The 19,415-nt window shown below is 37.6% G+C and overlaps 1 protein-coding gene across 1 annotated transcript in view; it reads right to left on the bottom strand.

The window, feature by feature from the left end:
- The window catches only part of Itga8 (integrin subunit alpha 8), a 169,335-nt gene that overhangs the window by 99,919 nt on the left and 50,001 nt on the right, over positions 1–19,415 (bottom strand). Inside the window, exons 10-13 of the mRNA XM_027928445.2 lie at positions 18,822–18,878; positions 15,666–15,718; positions 5,517–5,722; positions 2,820–3,011 (exon numbers count right to left, since the gene is read on the bottom strand). Of these exons, the coding sequence (XP_027784246.2) occupies positions 2,820–3,011; positions 5,517–5,722; positions 15,666–15,718; positions 18,822–18,878 (508 nt within the window). The remainder of the gene's footprint in view (positions 1–2,819; positions 3,012–5,516; positions 5,723–15,665; positions 15,719–18,821; positions 18,879–19,415) is intronic.

The following is a 19,415-nucleotide window of genomic DNA, read 5'->3' as shown; positions in this document are numbered from 1 at the left end:
CATCACTGATGGGAAGCACCGTCTCTTAGGTGTGTTCCATTTCATAATGATTCCAAGTGGTTTGACTTGTGTCAGTTCAGAATTTCTAATCTCTTTGACTTTGCATTTGTTTCCTCATGATCCTGCAGGTGACCAGGCAGATGCAGTCATGAGATCTGGGATTTTTGTTTCTGGTCTATTTAGAATGGAAGAACTGGAACAGAGCCACTGAGAACACGTGACTTTGAAAAACGCATGTGAATTTTAAAATGTGCCCCTGCCCCTTCTTGAGTGGAAGACAGGCCTAAGGAATCCCCCAGAATATGAATCTTCCCCCACTTGCTCCTTGGCTGGTCATAACCTGTTCATCATTTGCAGCAGCCCTGGTCCTGGAATTAGCTCAGGTTCTGGAAGTAATCAGGGGAACGGGAGATGCTTGTATATAGGGCTACAGGGCCTGTACATTTTCTTCTGGTGATGATTTTAATTAAGACCAAATGATTATAAAATTTCTAAAGGGCAACAATATTTTCCTCATAAAATATTTTAAAATTCACAAACATAATATTCAGCAACATGTTGAATTTTTTTCAAGAACTATATTATTGTGTTCCAAAAAGAGACTTGCACTTGCAAGATTTAAGTATTTCATGAATTTGCAAATTCTTCCATTCTATGGATTTCCTGGAGAAAGGCAAGAAAAGAGCCAAGATACAAAGAGAATTATCTCTCAGCTCAGTGTGAAGATTATCTTTCATGTCTTGAGCATGTAGTTGGTGGAACTGAGAAACACTGAGCATGTTCAGAGGGGTCAAGAAGCTTTGAGCAAGGACTCCAGAGAGTAATTCACTGACAGAGAAATCTTGCTGAATCTGAATTATTCCTAACTGGCATCAAGCACAGATACTACTTTAGCCTCCACTCCCTCAGCACCTGGAGTTCCGGCTGAGACCCATGCCTCCCACTGCTTGGGGCATCCCACCTGTCCATGGGTGGGCCAAGTTCTCCCAGATTCACAATGTTTTAAAAATCATTATTTTCTCCACATTTCTGGTCCTCCTTCGTATTTTCTGTTTCAACAAATGGCACCACCAGCCAGCTAGTCACCAACGCCAGAAAACTGGAAGTCATTATAAAAGCCTCCCTCTCCTTCATCCATCCTCCATGTACAGTTGTCAACCTACCCTGCTGATTCCATGTCCCAACAAGCTCTTCAACCATTTACTTCTCCACATCTGCACTGCCACTCCCGGGATCCAGGTCACTGTTAACTACACTGGTGTGACTCCCTGCCAACCCCTCTTCACACCAAGCCAAAGTGAAACTTCCAAAGTGCCTTCTCCTTTTCCTCATTAGACACGAAACCACAAATGGTGTCTCCATCGGACTCCAGCCTCCTCCTCTCTTGAGCAACACACTGGCTATTTGATCAACACATCCTTCACTTCCTTTGCCTGGTGGCAGGCAGAGCCATTCTGTCTGTCAAGTCCCCTGGTACTGAGAGTGAGGGAAGGAAGCCTAAGACAGGCCTAAGGAATAGCAAGAACTTCCTAAATTAACTGTTCAACTAAATCGCAACCCAGGAGTTGAATTTCATTAATCACCCTGACATATGTTGGGTAGGAATAACATAAGGGATCTAGATTTTTGAATTATTTAAAATTAGAATACATTATGCAGGAGATCCCCTCTCTCACCCTCACCTCCCCAAAAATAAAACTAACCATCATTGACTATACTAATATATCATGACCTAGGAAAATAACTAAATGTTCTTGACATTACTACAGGTAGAAAGCATTAGTATACGACATAATAGCAAATCCTCTTTGAGACCACTACAACATCTATGTTGGTGTTGTGAAAGGTTTCTGGCAAATTTATAAAAATGTGTAATGTTATCCTTTTTTGCCTAATCCCAGAGGAGAAGAGAAAGCCAACATATTAAAATTAATGATGTATATTTAGGCAGTCAGCTTATTGGACTCTTGCCCCAAACCAGAGAAAACCCTGGAAAATATATGGAAACATATGGAAAATTCCCAATTAGGGGAGGCGCTGGTGGGAAGAGACAAGGTTTCAATAAATAGCTGAAGCTGTCAGTTAACTATTAATGATTTCTCAGCATTTATTGAAACCATTTAAAAATAACCAACATAAAAATAAAAAGTGAACCATAAAACCAAGGAGCCTAATGTTCTTTGCTAAAAGTTCTGATTACTGAAATAATCCTTGAAGACAAACCCCTATTTTGATGTGGAATGCACAGAACATGAATTATCTATCAGCACTTTATGAATTTCAGTTTGAATTAGGTAATCAAGAAGAGTTTATGATTCTCATCACGAACCACTTTTTTTGTTTTTTTCCTTAAAATATTCAGTCTATCTTTGGAAAGCTCCAAAATGCGGCTGGAAAATATTTATGCTCTAAAAACATGAGTCTTATGACAGAAAATGTTGAGGCTTATCTATTGATTAATTGGAACTGTGAACATAAATGGGAATTACTGGATTAAAATAAATTATTCTAGAAAGGTATCTGATGTACGCTGTCTTTGTCAATAGAGACAAAATTACTTCAGGGTTTCAGTGAAAACTGGGGCTGCAAAGTTGATAAGTTTTATGTCGACTGCAGCTTTTTAAACCATCTTGCCTCTTTAATGTTGTCTCTTGCCTGGAAAGGGAAAGTTTTGTTTTATTTTCCTTCAAATTCTTATGAAAGTGTTTAAGCTCGACCTTCGTCTTTATGAGAGAACTGCTTACACATGATCCACTCTCCAGAGAATGGACTCTTGCCAGGAAGCAGACTCTCACATGGGAAAAGGAAGAAAACCTTACCTGGGTAATCATTCTTGTCAATGTCTGAATCTCCTCTTAAAGAAAAGCCAAATCCGGAAGGGATGGTCTGGGAGGCCCACGCTCCTTGCAGCATCTGGGACGCTCTGGTGTTCAAGCCGTTCTCATTCCCGTTGTAAATGAGCACTTGGCCTCTTTGATCCTTGCCCGCAAAGGGCACACCGATGGCGATGTCTACAAATAGAGACATAGAAACATACTTTGAAATAAAGGAGAATGTTTTAGAAATCGATAAGGACAATCAAAGAGCAATATCTTGAAATCCAAAGGGTTTATTACATTTTTCAGGAGGAGGATTCAGTAGTACTGCAGCAACAGAAAAATTATCTGTTGCCTTTTATCCATCTGACAAGTATTGACTGACAAGTATTTATTTATTACATGTTGGGTGCAGTGGGTACAACAGTGAGTGGGACACTCAGTCTCTGCCTGTCTTCGGAAAATGTATGCTCTGGTGCAGGTAACAGACAATTTGAATGGAGACATAATAAAAAAAATATCAAAAGTGATGAGTGCTGTGTAGAGAATCTTAATGTTGATACAATTGGAAGTGGTGGGAGTGTTGTTTTAGATTAGGTGACCAGAGATGGCATTGCCATGTCTACAGAGAAACTGAAGCCTAGGGACAAGGAGGAACCAACCACATGAAACTTAGAGGGAAGAACACTCCAAGCGAAGTCAACTGCCCAAGGATGACCTATGGGGGAGCTTGGTAGGGAATGAGGAAACCAGGTCAGATCACAGATCACAGGGCAGGTGGACCAGATAAGTGCCATTGTGAGTACTTAAGAGTTGTTTCTTTTGAAAAGAAAAGAAAGAAAACACCTTGTTTTTAAAGATGATACTGTTAAATGGTTACCCAGTCCTATGAGCTAGGCAAGACTCATTTAATAGTCGAAGATTATTGGGGAACCTAGAGAGAACCATAGTACCTGACTCCCACTCACATACAGTTCACCTGCCTCATTGTTTTGCAGGTTTTTTTCCTGAGCCATAAGTATAAATACATAATTGTATTTGAAAAAGAATACCCCCAACATGGTCACATAAGAGGCTATGGCAGTGGACCATGGCTCTGTCCCTTGTTTGTAACGTTCCTTCATTTCTCTTTGTTCCTAGGTCAAAGAGGTTACGGAATGAACTAGGACTCGGTTTCAATTACATTCATGAGGACTGTAAGTCTGCTTTCATTCAGCAGGTCAACATCAATGATCTCAGAATTCAGACCTCATAGAAGGGACATGGTAGTGGGGTAGGGTGAAGGCACTCTTCCTTCTCTTCCTCGGAGTCAGTGACTTGATTTCTGTCCCCTCTGTTAAGCTCAGGTAGTGTGGCATTATTTTACCTACTTAGGACTCCCAATCCCAAGGCTCAGAGTCTAAGACTCTTTTGATGGGGTTAAAAATGCTTCTTTTAGCTCTTAAAAGTATTGTAAAGGGTTTAAGATAAAAAATATATGAATACAATCAGTCATAGATAATTGTACATTATTATTTCACTTGGGTGATAGGAAATAATGCACTGTAAGCAGCAGCGAGTCACTTAAAGGGGAACTCGTCTTTTGTCAGTTCGTGGAGTCATAAGTTTTTAATATGTTTTCTGGTACTTTAAAAATTACTAGGGCTGGGATTGTAGCTCAGTGGTAGAGCACTTGGAAGCTACTAGGTTCGATTTATCGGCACCACATAAAATAAATAAATAAATGTATTATGTTCATCTACAACTAAAAATATTTTTTTTAAAAAAATTACTAAACACACATTGCCCAGAAATACTCATTTCTTTTATGTTACTGGGGATTGAACCCAGGGGTGCTCTTTTACTGAGTTAAACCACCAGCCCTTTTTATTTAATTATTATTATTATTATTATTTTTTTGAGATAGGTTCTCACTAAGTTGCCAACACTGGCTTAAACTTGTGATCCTCCCAAGAAGTGGGGTTAGAGGTGTGCACCACTGTACTTAACTAAAATTGTATTTTCAAAGAAAGCATGAGTTGGATAGCACTTGTCAAAAGTACAAATGAATTCTGATCTGATGTGAATACTTCCAAGACTATTTTTGTACAGCAAGTTTCTGTTATATTCTCGGACTTTGATCTAGAAACTCACTCTTGGTTCTTAACTGAAAAGTCCTGAAAATGTCTATAAAATTTTGTGTGAACTTTCATATTTTTCTGAGAAGAGGATACTCAAAAGGCATCCATGACTTTCCAACCTAAAGAACTGCAACCCTACACCAGGAATTTAGCACTACTATATTGCAAACATTGAAAATGCCTTTAAATTGGAGTTTATAGACCAATCACATTTCAACATAAACTATATATAATCCATATAGGTTAGTCAGAAGACAATATATTTGCTAATATATCAATATGTATTTATTTGTCTCGACTCTTTACATACAGAAGATTCTCTAGCTGGCCTCAAGTCACTATTGAGAGCTATTGTGGGACTTCCTAAATTGAACATGAGAAAATTTCCATGTAACATCTACATTAGTCAAAACATAAAAACTTAAAAGCTGCCTTGAGATTTTAATAATTTATTAAAAACCAACAATAACAACTACACCACCTACACCACATGTATACTTTAAAGTGCCCATTGTTTCCTTGATGCAGCAGTAACATGAAATTATGACATAAGTAACTTCCATGCAGTAATTTGAATTACCATTGTATCCATCCTGGTTCAGGTCCCCTAAGTGCGCAATAGCACTACCAAATCTTCCAAAAGTCTCGGTGCCTGTGAGGACCTGTGGATCTTGGAAGAGGAGGGCACTCACTTGCAAATACAGGTAGACTTGCCCTACTTCTCTAGGGTTACTCTCAAATTCACGTTCCATAAAGAGGGGTGCCCCAATCAATATGTCATCCATCCTGTAGGGAACAAAGAGAGCAGTCAGCAGACTGGAGGGCAGAAGATTGCTTTTGGGTATACTTGTAATAGGCTTAATTTGGACATTTTCATTGATATTTTTCCTTTTCCGAGGGTCAATTTACCATCATTGTATTTCTATCACTGCTTTGTTATATCTATGAAATAGAATGCTGTTAGAAAATAAGAATTGTTAAATTATCACCTGGAACCTTTTCACTACCTTGAAAATGACTACTTTAAGAAAACCACAGAAACCCTTTCCAGCTTTTTAGTGCTTTTCCATAAGCTGTAGTTACATGAGGAAAATATATCAAAAACACCTAAGGAGTTATTTTTCTAGAAGGAGATTAGAGTTTGTCTACAATTTATACAGCTATAGACCAAATTATGCTGCTTTTGTGCAGTAAATAAGGTCTAAAATAAATTTATCTTTCTTTTTCCTTTTGCTACTTCTAGTTAAATAAAAGAATCCAAAGAAGTGAATAGTGCTGGCTAGAAAGCCAGAAAAACTTTCCATCGCAGATGAAAATTTATAGTCATTCTTTGTATATGTCTATTATAGAAGGAAACAAATTGATGACTTTTAAGGTCTTAAAAATTCAAGAAACAGACACCTAACAAATGATTTAGAGATGAAGACATAACCATCAGGAGAATAAAAACCAACAGTGCTTACAGGTGTTTCTTTCCCAGAGAAGTATAGAACAGGAAACTTTATTTATTTATTTTTTTGCCATAAGCCTTCCTAGTTAGTTGATTTTTATTTAAAAACATAAAAAATAAAAAATTGAAATTCTTTTTAAAAAATTAAAAGCCACACCATTCTGTGTATATGATCTTGCGTTTCACTGGTGGTGTATTTATGTATGAACACAGGCAACCACAAGAATGAGATCCTAATTAGAATAAGTTATACCCCATGTATGTATAATCTGTCAAAATACACTCTACTGCCACATGTATCTAAAAAGAACAAATTAAAAAAATTTAAAATGTCTCACCAAATATAATGCACAATTTGACCTCTACTAATGACTAAAGTTTGCCCGAAGGAAGCTCTATCCTGGAAAACGCAATGACGTAAAAGGCCGCTTAACACAAATAAATACAAACCTGCATTTTTTGTTTATATGTATGTAGATTAGGTAATGCTGGAGTTTGACAAGTAACACAATTGATAAAATATTATTATAATTTAATTTTGTATCATTAATATATCACTACTAGTATTATATCATTAACACAGCAAGTACATTAATACCATATATAGCATATTACTAAATGTACACCTTATTGATATATATTAATATAAATGCATATTAATATTAGCATAGCATGTACATCATATATATGCTGTATATTTTAAAACTCATTAATAGTTAAGGTCAAGGATGAACTGAGGGCAGTTACTGATAGTCAGAACCTGCTTGCAGATCTGAGAGGTCTGAAAGACACCAACACTGCTGTGTCCCTTCTCTCTGAATTTTCACCTTGCCTATGGTGTTGGTCTCCTGTCTGCTTCTGAGTCTAAGTCACAGGCATCCTGTGTTCCTGCTAGTTCCTACTAGATACTCTGAAGATCCTATGATAAGTTATTGAAAGAATACAATGATGACTGGTAGATGAGCTAATTAGGTCCCTGATTAATTTACAACTGAGGTTAAATTGTTACCCATATATTATATAAGAAAACAAGGCAGGCTAGGAAAAGTAATATGGGGGATCCAAGTTAATGTTGGAATCACAGACAGGGCAGAGGCTGTATCCTTGGAGGGAATTAAGGAAGGTGCCCTGGAGGAGATGGCATGTGCCCTGGGTACGATTCTGACAGGCAGGCCTGGAGGTGAGCTTTCCAGAGGGTAGTGTTGTCCAAAATGAGGTCAAGGTACCCTGGGGGGGTGTGTCATGGTGGCTCCATGCTAGGAGGATTCCAACACATTTGATTGGAAAAGTAAAACATACAAAGAATTCTTAGAACTCAATAATGTGAGCTAAGAATAATATCTCCCCAAAATATATTAGCTATCGTATTATGATATACAACACTACATTATACTATATGCTATTTTTATAATTTATATTATGTATCTATAATATATAATAAAAACAAGAAAAAAACCAAAGAAAAATTGTACAAAAGATCTGAATAGATACCTCATCAAAGAAGATATAGATGGCAAACAAGTATATGAAAGTATGCTCAGCATCATATATCATTAGGAATTGCAAATTAAAACAATAAGATACCACTACAAATCTCCTTGGATGGCTAGAGTCCAGACTGCTGACACCACCAAATGTTGGCAAGGATGTGGAACAATAAGAACTCTCATTCATTGCTGGTGGGTGGGAATGCAAAGTGAGATGCTCCTTTGGGAGGCAGACTAGGTTTCTTACAGAGCTAAATATAGCCTTACCATGTGATCTCACATTTATGTTCCATGGTAGTTGCCCAAATGAGTTTAAAAAGTATGTCCACACACGGGCTGGGGTTGTGGCTCAGAGGTACAGTACTCGCCTACCACGCGTGAGGCACCAGGTTCAATCCTCAGCACCACATAAAAATAAAATAAAGATATTGTGTCTACCTATATCTAAAAAATAAATATTAAAAAAATCTTTAAAAAAAAAGTATGTCCACACAGAAACCTGCACACATATGTTTAAAGCAAAATTGACAAAACCTGGAAGCAACCATGATATTCTTCAGTAGGTGAATGAATAAACAAACTGGTACATCATACAATGTAATAGGATTCAGTAATTTAAAAAAAAAGGGGTGATGAAGGCATGAAAAGATAAGGAGGAACCGAAAATACATATTACTAAGTGAAAGAGGCCGATGTGAAAAGGCTACATACTCTATGATTCCAAAGAGCTAACATTCAGGGAAAGGCAAAACTATGGGACCAGTAAGAGGCATGGTTGCCAGGGATGAGGGAGTGGACGGAGATGACAAGAAGAGCACCAGATTTTGAGGACAGTGAACAATTCTGTATGGTACTCTAATGTTGGCTGTGCGTTGGTAGGCATTTGGCAACACCCGTATAACACAGAGTGAATCTTAATGTTAACTATGCTCTTTTGTTGATATGTCAATGTAAATTTATCAATGGTAACGAATGGACCACGTCAATGCAAGATGCTAATAATGGGGAACTGAAGGGGGAGAAGAGGGACTATAGGGAAGCTCTCTGTCCTTCTTACTCAGTTTTCCTGTCAACTTGTAAACCCAGAACTTTAGGTTTGCTCACATTGCTTGCTGTCCTGCTAGATGAGAGGAGAGCAGGGATCTGTGCTCCTCCAGTGCCTGGCCTTTCCTTAGGGGGAGCCTCAGTTGCCTGTCTCTGTCATTGTTACTGTCCATATGAAGAGGCATTTGTTACACACCTAAGTTTTATGTGGGTGCCTCCTTCCTCAGGGTAAGATCCAATGTCGCTGGTTCCCTACTGCACAGATTTAGCAAAGTCATGTTTTAATTCAGTAGAGAAGGAACAAGCCATACAATTGGTCTCCGAGAGTTCAAACATGACACAGGGCTCATACAACTGGCTCAAAACCTTCCTCACTGTGAACATCAGATTCTAGAACTGGACATTATTAGACCTATCATTGTGAAGGTCTGGCACATCCATGGAATCCTTGGATTTTAGAAGTAATATGAAAGCATTGATTTATTTTCTTAGAAATATGTTTCCCCAGATACTTAACTGTCTTAAAATGTTCTTAACCTCCAAGAAGACAAAGAGGCATTTGTTCTTAATTTATGATTATGCTCTCATAGAGTTGATCACAATAACTGTCTTGGATTTAATTGGTACAGTGTGCCTCAGAGAGTGTTTTGGACTTAGTATTGTATTAGCAATACCACTTAATCATGGTATATATTATTGTTTAGGCTGGCATTTTAAAACCTTGATTTGCAACTCATTAGTGGGTTATGAAATCAGCATAATGGGTCTCTGCCAGCATTTTAAAAAATGAAATTGCATACAATAATAGACGACAGAGTAAATGCCTTATACATAATAAAGATAATATTGTCTTGCGAAACTTTCGTTTCAGTTGTGTGTGTGTGTGTGTGCGCGTGCGTGCGCATGTGTGTGTACTGATTTGTAATATCAAATGTATTATAAACCACAGGCAAAAAATTGTTGGAAAACCACCACCGTAGACTATGTGTGCCATTAAGCTATTTCAAAAATTGCCACATCCTCTTGTTAAATATACCCAATTCAAGCGTAAAGTTTTAAAATATTTATTAGTAAAGATGACTTTTGTTGAACTTCTGATAAGTAGTTGAGTATAGTGGGCTGGGTACCATTCTAAAAGGATACACACACACACACACACAGAGAGAGGGAGAGAGAGAGGAGATTTTTAAAATATATTTTAATCTAAAAGAAACAATGATGCAAAAAGAATATTAATGATGTGGTTCTGCTAAGTACCATTTCCTCTGGGTCATGTTGGTTGTTTGGACAAGATTTAAGTCATTTTGTGAAGGTATTTCATAAAAGTAGGATGTGTACTTAAACTTCATTTTATCGGAAATGTCAAACTCAGTGTGGCCTTTATACAGGTTTTATTTTCGTCTCACTTTTATGTCTAAGTTCACTCTGATAATCTCATACCATGTGAAACTCATCTTATCTTTCACACGTCATTTGATACAGAACATTGCGAACACTTTCATCAAAAGCAAAGCACAAATATTATGATAAAGTATGAGCAGACCCCCAATGAGAATATTCAATAGGAAGAATCTGAATTCAAGTTTTCAGCAGTCATTTGCTATTAATGGTTTGAGTTAATATATAAACTTTTCCTTTTCTTTTTCTTTTTTTCCCAGTAGTTCTTTTTGTATGCTAAGTTCCATGACTAACATTCAGAATGTAGTTATTCATTAAAAGAATGCAGATCAGTAGACTGTACAATAGAGTTGATATCTAATCAATCTAATTGATTTATGACAGGCAAGAACAAATATAAGAATTATGCATAATTACATTATAGAAATTAGTTTAACTTACTGCCTTTTTATGTTTTAACTTTCTAAATGTTTTACCTAATTCGATCATAATGACATATCTTGGACAAATGATCATACTTGTACTAAATCGAACATAAAGCCATATCCACCCAAAGCTTCTTGCTTTCAAACAGATTTCTCTAAACTGCTCTCAGTTAACAAACTACTATGAATCTATGTAAATTTATCTGCTTTTGGCCTCACAGAGGCTGGAAACAATAGGCATATGGAAATAAATGTCCAATGAATTAAACTGTAATTCTGTGAATATCTGAAATAGTATAAATGCTGTAAGATTCAAAAGCCTCAAGGAAAAAAAACAAACCAAACCAAAACAAAACAGATTGCTTCCTTGGGTACAGGATGAAAAATACCATCCCTACTTGTTGCTAAGGAGTTTGTCTAGAAATTTCTAGCAAAGTTTACATTGACAAGAGTTGTAGTTCTGGCTGCCGTAAGATAACTAAACTGAAGTTAATTTTGCCAGTTTGTTTACACTGTACTTTCAAAACCATCACAGGCTTGACAGTATCATCTCCCAGCCAGCAGGCACACAATTGTTTGGTCTAAATTTTTGGAGTCCACTCAGAATACTGGAAGATTTATTTTGTGGTAAAAAATATTGGAGAAAATCTCCACCCATTTACTTGTTACTTTACTTAATGACACTTTCTTTTTCCTGATATTGAGATGCTGGAGCATTTGTAGGGACCTTGTTTTTGTTGCATAGTTGATAAGGAATACACGCTGCCTGAAGATGTTCACTAGGTAGCCTCGTGTACAATTATACTTGATTTTCTCAGTTGGAGAATGGAAAGTCTGGTTCCATCCCATAACTGTGTGTGTTTGAGGGGGTCTTCCTCTGAACCATGAACAATGACCTGGCCCAGTGATTTTCTTAAGTCTTTATATGCTACCAATACCATTATTTTCATGTCAGATTTCATTTTAGCTACCTATCTTTATCTGGGATCTTTCTTTGACCAATTGCAATTGCTTCCAAAATAAATTTATTTCTGATAGGACCTTGAATTTAAATTTGAGATATCTGAGTAATTACAAACAGCAAGTTATTATCCCCTTTGGTCACTTTACCTTTGAGAATGGCAACATTAAGTTATTAGCACCTTTGGTTACCTCACCTTTTTGAGAATGACAACCTTAAGTTAATGGACCTATTTTTTCATGCAGTCTGAAGAATTTGGAATATGTTACCTAATAAAAAAGAGAAGTCGTGTGCACAGCAGTTTTTATAGGGACATCAAGAAAGAACAAATTTATCACTTGAAAATTCCTCTGTTGTTATTATCATGTTGTTTCGATCAGCAGGAAGCCAGTGAAGTCCTTTTCTCATGAGTTTTTGTCCTTCTTTTTTTTTCTTTTTTTTTTATTGGTTGTTCGTAGCATGGCAAAAATATTTACTATAAACATTGTCACAAAACTTTGCTATAGTCTAAATTGAGGACGTTTCCAGGAAAGAAAGAGGACCCTCCAGGGCATATTGTGAAACCTGGGAAAATTTGCAGGGATTCAAAACAGGAGTGGCCTCCGGAAAGGCACACATGGAATGAATCTGTGCCCTATAAAATGCCACAGAGCATTCACAGGGAAAAGTCCCTGTAGTCATGGGACCTTCTTCTGTTGAGAGAAACGTATCCAGGCACATCTGAAAGGCCATCGCTGATGTTTTGTATTCACCGTAGAGTGGGTTCAATAAACCTGAAGAACAGGCTGCATTTGGGCTCCAAGTTCTTCTTCAACAATTGTCTTCCTAAGTTATTGACAGCCTTCCATGACAGTTACAGTCTGTCCGTGTTGGAATTCTTGACTGGTGCATCTAGTCTTTCTTTTTCTTTACACTCAGACAAATAGAGATTAAGGGAATTTGATTTTAAGTTAAAACTGCTTCCAGGAGAAAACTGGTACTGAACTAGACCTTCAAAATATATCTATCCAGAGTGTAACTACTTCTGTTTCCCTCCATGCCTGCAGCATGGGTCCAAGACCCTGTCCCATGTGCCCTGGCATGTGGCACTTGACCAGGTGGACAGAACCCACCTGTGAAAACCAGAGTCTGAGCAGGCCACTCCCTGCCTTGGAATCCTCCAGGGCTCACAGGATGCAGTGTCCCTGTTGGAGACAGACTCATCCTAGTTCACGGCAGAGTCTGGGTGGCACTATGTAAATCTGTGGTGAATGCAGTGGCCTCTGCACCTTTATGATCAGGCTCCCCCTTGTTACCTCTCTGAGACTCTTTGCTGTTCCTCAAATATGCCAGGAGCTCCCACCTCCAGAAATTTGTTCGTTTTACTATTTGTCTGGGAACACTCCTCCCCTTTACGTCATCAATGGCTTCCTTTTTTTTTTTTTTATCTCCTTTAGGTCCTTTCTCCACTGTAATCATCACTGAGGTTTTTTCCATGTACTTCATGTAAAACTGTTTATAACAGCACAATTCACCATAGCCAAGCTGTGGAACCAACAGAGGTGCCCTTCAACAGAATGGATAAAGAAAATGTGGTACAGATACACAACGGAAGATTGCTTAGTTCTAAAAAAGAATAAAATTATGGCATTTGCCAATGAATGGATGGGAATGGAGAACATCATGCTAAGTAAAACAACCCAGTCCCCAGAAGTCAAAGGTGAAGGTTTTCTCTGATATGTGGAAGTTAATCCAAAATAAGGGAAGGGGATAAAAATAGAGACAGACAAAAGGGAAAAAAAGGGAGAGGGAATTGCATCAAACTAGAGGAAAGATCAGTAAAGTAGAGCAGGTGGTTGGGGGGAGGAGGGAGAGACAGGATAAGGGAAGAACAGTGGAGTGAATCTGACCAAATTCCACAAGAACATCCATGAACATACCACAGTGAGTCTCAACACCAAACATATCCACAGGACACTGATTTTAAAAATACCTATAAATAAATTGCAGAAAGATCAATACAATAGAGGTGTGGGAGAAAGGAGGGGGAGGAAGGAGGAAGTGCTGGGGACTCAAGTAAAGCAAATTACATTCCACACTTTTGTGATTTTATCAAGATGAATTCTAATGTTATATATAACCACAAAGAATCAATTAAAAAAAGGATTGCATAAGAAAAATAACTACATCCATGGGACTGGGGATGTGGCTTAGTGGGAGAGAACTTGCCTAGCATCCCCAGCACCACCAAAGAATCAAAATAAAAAAGATAAAAGAAAAAAAGTCCCCTAGTACTCCTTTCTGTTTTCTTTTAAAATTTAATTCATAAACCTTATCTTATAGAATAGCTTTAGAGTCAAATAAAACTGAGCAGAAAGTACAGAGTTCTCACATTACTCATTCTCCTGTAATAGCCTTTCCCACCCTCATCCCCCATGAGAGTGGTGCCTTTGTTACCATCAATGACCTGACCCTCGTGCACCATTATCAACCACAGCTGTAGTGCATACTATGGGATTTAACAAGTGCATAGTGACAGTATCTTTTATGATAGTTTCAGTACCCTTAAAATCCTGTGCCCCACCTATGCATCCCTTTCTGCCTTCCCCCAAACTCCTGGCAAACACTGATCTTTTATTGTTTCTATAGGTTTTCTTTTTTTCCAGAATGTCATACAATTAGAATGATACAGCATGTAGCCTCTATACATTGACTTCTTTCACTTAGGAATATGCACTTAGGGTTCTTCCATGTCATTTTCTGACTTGATAGCTCATTTCTTTCTAGAGCTGAATAAAATCTCATTGTCTGGATGTATCACAGCTTATTTATTCACCCACCTACTGAAGGACATCTTGGTTGCTTTCAGTCCTTGCGTTTGGGGCTTTTTCTACAGAGTTCTTATCACCATCTATTACTCTCTGTATTTGACTTATTTTTTTTTTCCTGTGTGGCTCCCACTTTTCCAACTCTAGCATAATTTCATGAAGTTTTTACATTCTGCACCCAGAACCAGGGCATAATAGAGTCTCAAGAAATAAATGTTCAATGAAAGGATAATAAAGGGATATTTTCCAAGAGGTATACAAGTTAATGAACTCTGATCATATGCCACAACAAAATATAGAAAGTACATTTCTAGCTATACAAAGGTCACAGGAAAATGTTTATCAAAAATCTATTTAAAGAACTTGGTCCAGATTCCGGAATGTGATAGGAGTTTTCAGATATTTCCTTTCTGCCAAACTGTGAGCTCCCTGAGAACAGAGAGCCAGACTAATTTCTTCAACTTTGTACAGTGTTCTGGGCATTGAGAACAATGTGTGGGACAACAAGCAAAGTATCTATTGGGTGGATACTCAATACATCTCAACTTAAAGATCTTATTAATGATCTATGAATTTATAGTGAATAAAGGGGTGTTTAATAATCATTTATTTTTGAAGTAATGATGTCACAGCAACCATAATGCAATAGTGCTGTTTGGTCGAAGCTTGACTGTAATTACTATCCTCATCAGAAAAATAGCATTATTATTATTTCATCTCCCCCATGGATGTTGCTAATAGTTGGTTAAAGCAATGTCAGGAGGAAAAAAGTTCATTTTTGTGCAAATGTGTTATGACTGCATCACGTTCTAGGGGGAAAATTCTTAAGACCGAAGAGAAAATGAACAAATTCCTCAATGGATGTGGATTTTGAGTGGCCAAGGATTATTCACTTCATAAAATTAAAAATAAAACCAAATAAAGTAGTCCCCTTTTAGAAGTGGCAGATGTGGAAAATCTCAGTAAAGACATAAAATAGGATGACAGAATTCTTTATTAGATACATCCTCTTGTCCTGAATCAGAAAAAAAGTTCAAACAAGGGAGCCTCTATGTTTTTGAGGAAGTACAGAAGGATATACTTCAGGAAGAAAAAATATCCCATCTTTATGGATGACCATAGTATATAGAGTGTGAGGGGGGTTCTTATAAACTTACCCATCATTGTTAACATCTGATACGACAACACTATAACCAAAATAAGATGCCATCTGCAAAAAAAAAAAAAAAAAAGATCAAAAATGACATATTTTGTGTTCAAAAAGTCATTTTTATAGTCACCTCTTAATTACTCCTGAATGATGCATCTTATCTTGATACATTTTTGCACTTAAATCCTTGGATGTGGACTGACTGTCGGAGTCATTTAGTCTCACTCTGACCCGATGAATAATTTTCCCCATAATAACCCTGACATCTGCTTGGACATCCTTCTCTGGTTAGGCTTCACAATCAGCCCATTCAATCTGTGAACACAATGATTAGAATGTTCTGTGCTTCATGCAACCTTTCATAACTTCTAGTCTTTAATCCCACCTAGTTCTGTAATCTTGAATCCCACAGAACAAATCCAATTCCACCTCCATATGAAGCCTTGTATGCAAATGTTTTCAGATGGATCACCATGCAGCCCCTCTTTCTTAGAGATGCCACATGTGGAAACAAAGAATGGATGATTCTTATGAGTACAGTAACAGAAGAGTTAAGTGGGATTGCTAATCTCTACTTTGGCCCCTGTATATTATTAAAGCATAAGGGCAGTTTTAATTTGGGAGGAACCTACATCTCAGTATCAATTTTATGATGAGCTCATATTCAATGAAAGCTCCTGAATCTTTTCTACAAGTGTAAGTGGGGTACCATAATCTCCCCGTGTTTTCCCTCTGATATTTTATTGTTCAATCTAGGTTGTCAGGAGTTATATAGTCTTTTCAGATATGGCTGATCATTCCAGATTGTCAATGTAGTTTCCATGGTCTGACATCTGAAGTTTCAATTGATTTAGCCTCCTGCCATCTGCTAAGCTAATCAACTTCTAGAGTGTATGTCCATGGAAGGCAGAGAATGATCAGTTTAGTTCTCTCTTCTACTTAAGCAATGTTTGGACCAAAATAGGCACCAGGTACCAAAATCTCTTTGCTGAGGGAGAGAACACGAAAGTTACCAAGTGTCCCATGATCTCAGTTCTCATTTTCTTTTCTTTATTCCAAACATAAACAGTGCAAATCTTATACCTTGTGTGATGTGTGCAGCCTTTGCTCAGAGAAATTTCATCATGTATGCATTAAGTTCTGAGGTTTAAGATTATCAAACTAGGTGGTATTGAAGATGAGAAGTTACAGAAGGACTAAATTTAGCAATGTTAAAATGCTTCTAATGATAAACATGTAAAAAGAGATCTAGTTAAAGAACACTTTCTGCATTTTCTCTTTTGAAACGTGGGATTCTGTGTGATATCACCATACATGCACTCAGCACACATTGGTCAAATGCCCTTAGTTATAGTTGTTCAAAATTTACAGACCCATCCAACTTCACTGCCATTCCTGCCTCCTTCCTCCATAACTTCTGAAAGAGTATCATGAGAAATGTGAACTGCTTTGTGGAAAATTTCAGAGTAACAGGTGGACTGACTCCCCACATTTTGGCAACAAGATGTCAAAATCATTTTCTGCTCATTTAAAAACCTGCTAATCAATTTTCTTGACATGCCTCTCAGACAGCAGTACCCAATTCAGTGCTTGAAGAAATGTGGCAAATTTCACCAGTCACAATACCCAGGAACATGAAGGGTGGGAGATAAATTGTGGCCTCGACCATATTTGGTCAAGAGGGTGGTAGCATCCTGTCTTCAGGAATTGACCCATTCACAGTAGGACCTCAGGAAATGACAGTGGGAAAGGAGCAATGGTAGTCTCTGGGAGGAAAGGGCTCTCAAGACCCCATATACTACTGAGGCTCAGGAGAGGGTTTCAGTTACAGGAAACAAGAGCAGCAGAAGTCCAGGCCCATTGGCAGTGACCAATAAGATGAGACCTCAGAGTTGCCACTGTCTTCTCAAAGGGAAGGAGGTACTGAGAGCTCACCACCAGGTACACTAAACATCACTGGCAATATACCAAGACCGTTTTGGATCCTGGCAGGTAGTGGGGTTTTTCTTTTAAGGAGGGTAGTCTGCCTTGCTGGGCAAGCCTGGCTCAGTGGCTAGCATGGAGAATCTCTGAGAGTCCTACACACCAGGACATGTTCTAGCTTGCTCTTCTAGGATTCTTCCTTTCCTAGAGCCCTGACAATATCTTCAGAAAACAGAAGAAATCTTACTTGCATTTCTTAATATTGCAATCTCTTGTCCTGAATTACTGGGTTCTTAGGTGTTTAGCTTATTCTTTCCGACACACACAAGCACACAAGCACACACATGCACACATACACACCCTCACACTGTCTGTGGGAGCTTTTCTCCTCGATGTTATTGAGGACCTGTAGATACAACTACTTCCCAACATGCAGTGCCAGCTCTACCTGTGCAGCCACTTATTACCAGTAATTACTTAGTTACTTCATTAAGACCCTGGTCCATTCTAGCATAGCCTCAATTAACTCATTTTAAATTGCAACATAAAGTGACTAAGAGATCATCCTAAGTGGAACATGGGATTCTCTCTTTGCCACCTCAAGGAAGAGATATTCTAAAGGGCTTTATCTTTATGTCGTCTTGAAAGACAGGAGCTTAATACAGGCTGTTCATGTCAGATTCAAAGCATGCACTTAATTTCAAATGTGAATTTATTAAAAAATAAGTTGAAACTAGGGGATTCCTCATAAAGCTCATGGGGTAGGTCCCTGCCCCTCTTTATCTTTGGCTTTTATTTCTGTCTCTCTTGTGTATAGATACTGGAGATTTTTCTGTGCTTCTCAGACATGTCAGATGTTTGAGTGTCTTAGTATTAGCTGTTGTTAGCTCTGCATTAGATGTTGCCCCCAGAGGATCCCCTGACCACCCTAAGAGATCCTTTACCACACCTTAATTATCTAGCTATTTATTTTCTTTCTATCACTGATCACTATCAGAAATTATCATGAACATTTTATTTGATTGCAAATTAACTCTTCCATCCTGCTGTACCCCACACACAGCTGCAGAAGAGCTGGGTTCATCTTTCAGCTGCACTGTTGTATCTCCAGTGCCCGGATCAGTTTCTGACATATATCGGATGCTCATTAAATATTTTTTGAGTGAATGAATAAATGATGTAAGTATTAAAGTATATTAGCACTGAGTGATACTATGATTTCATATTAAAATATCTTTACCTGTTCACCAGTGAAATTCTGGATAAAGGTCATATCTGTAGAATTAATGATTGACACCTAAAATCAGAGAAATTAGATAGATCATTTGACAGAAAGCTAAAGAAATTGTTTTTTTAAAAAAATGCAACTTAAAAATAATTTATTTTTTTGTGAAGACTAATAAGCTTTAATAAGTAATAAGAGTTAGCTATATATAAAACAAAACTGCAAGTCCCCGAGAATGACCTAAAGGAAAAATCCAAATAAACTTTTTGTCTGTAGTTAACTCTAGAATATTTTCAGAATATGCATGCTTACTGAAGTAAGTGGGGAAATAATAGTTGAATTCAAGACCACTGAGAATAGGTAAACTGATAGTCAGATAACTTATTAATCAGGATTTTTGTCTAAATCTATTTCTGTTCTTATGCTACTCTAAGAACTCAGAACTTAGCAAACTAATGTCCTAGTGAAATCACTGTTGATTTATTATTTCTACTGTATGAGACACATTAAAGTGCTGATTGTAGCAATGGAAGCCTTTACAACATTCCTCAATTGTGCACACAGATAGGGTTAGCTTCCTGGGTGTGTCGCCTATGTAGTCACATAAGG

This window comes from Marmota flaviventris, chromosome 12 (assembly GCF_047511675.1).
Source record: "Marmota flaviventris isolate mMarFla1 chromosome 12, mMarFla1.hap1, whole genome shotgun sequence".
Classification (NCBI taxonomy): domain Eukaryota; kingdom Metazoa; phylum Chordata; class Mammalia; order Rodentia; family Sciuridae; genus Marmota; species Marmota flaviventris.
Note: the sequence above shows the minus strand (reverse complement) of the source record. Positions and strands in the feature narration are given on the sequence as shown.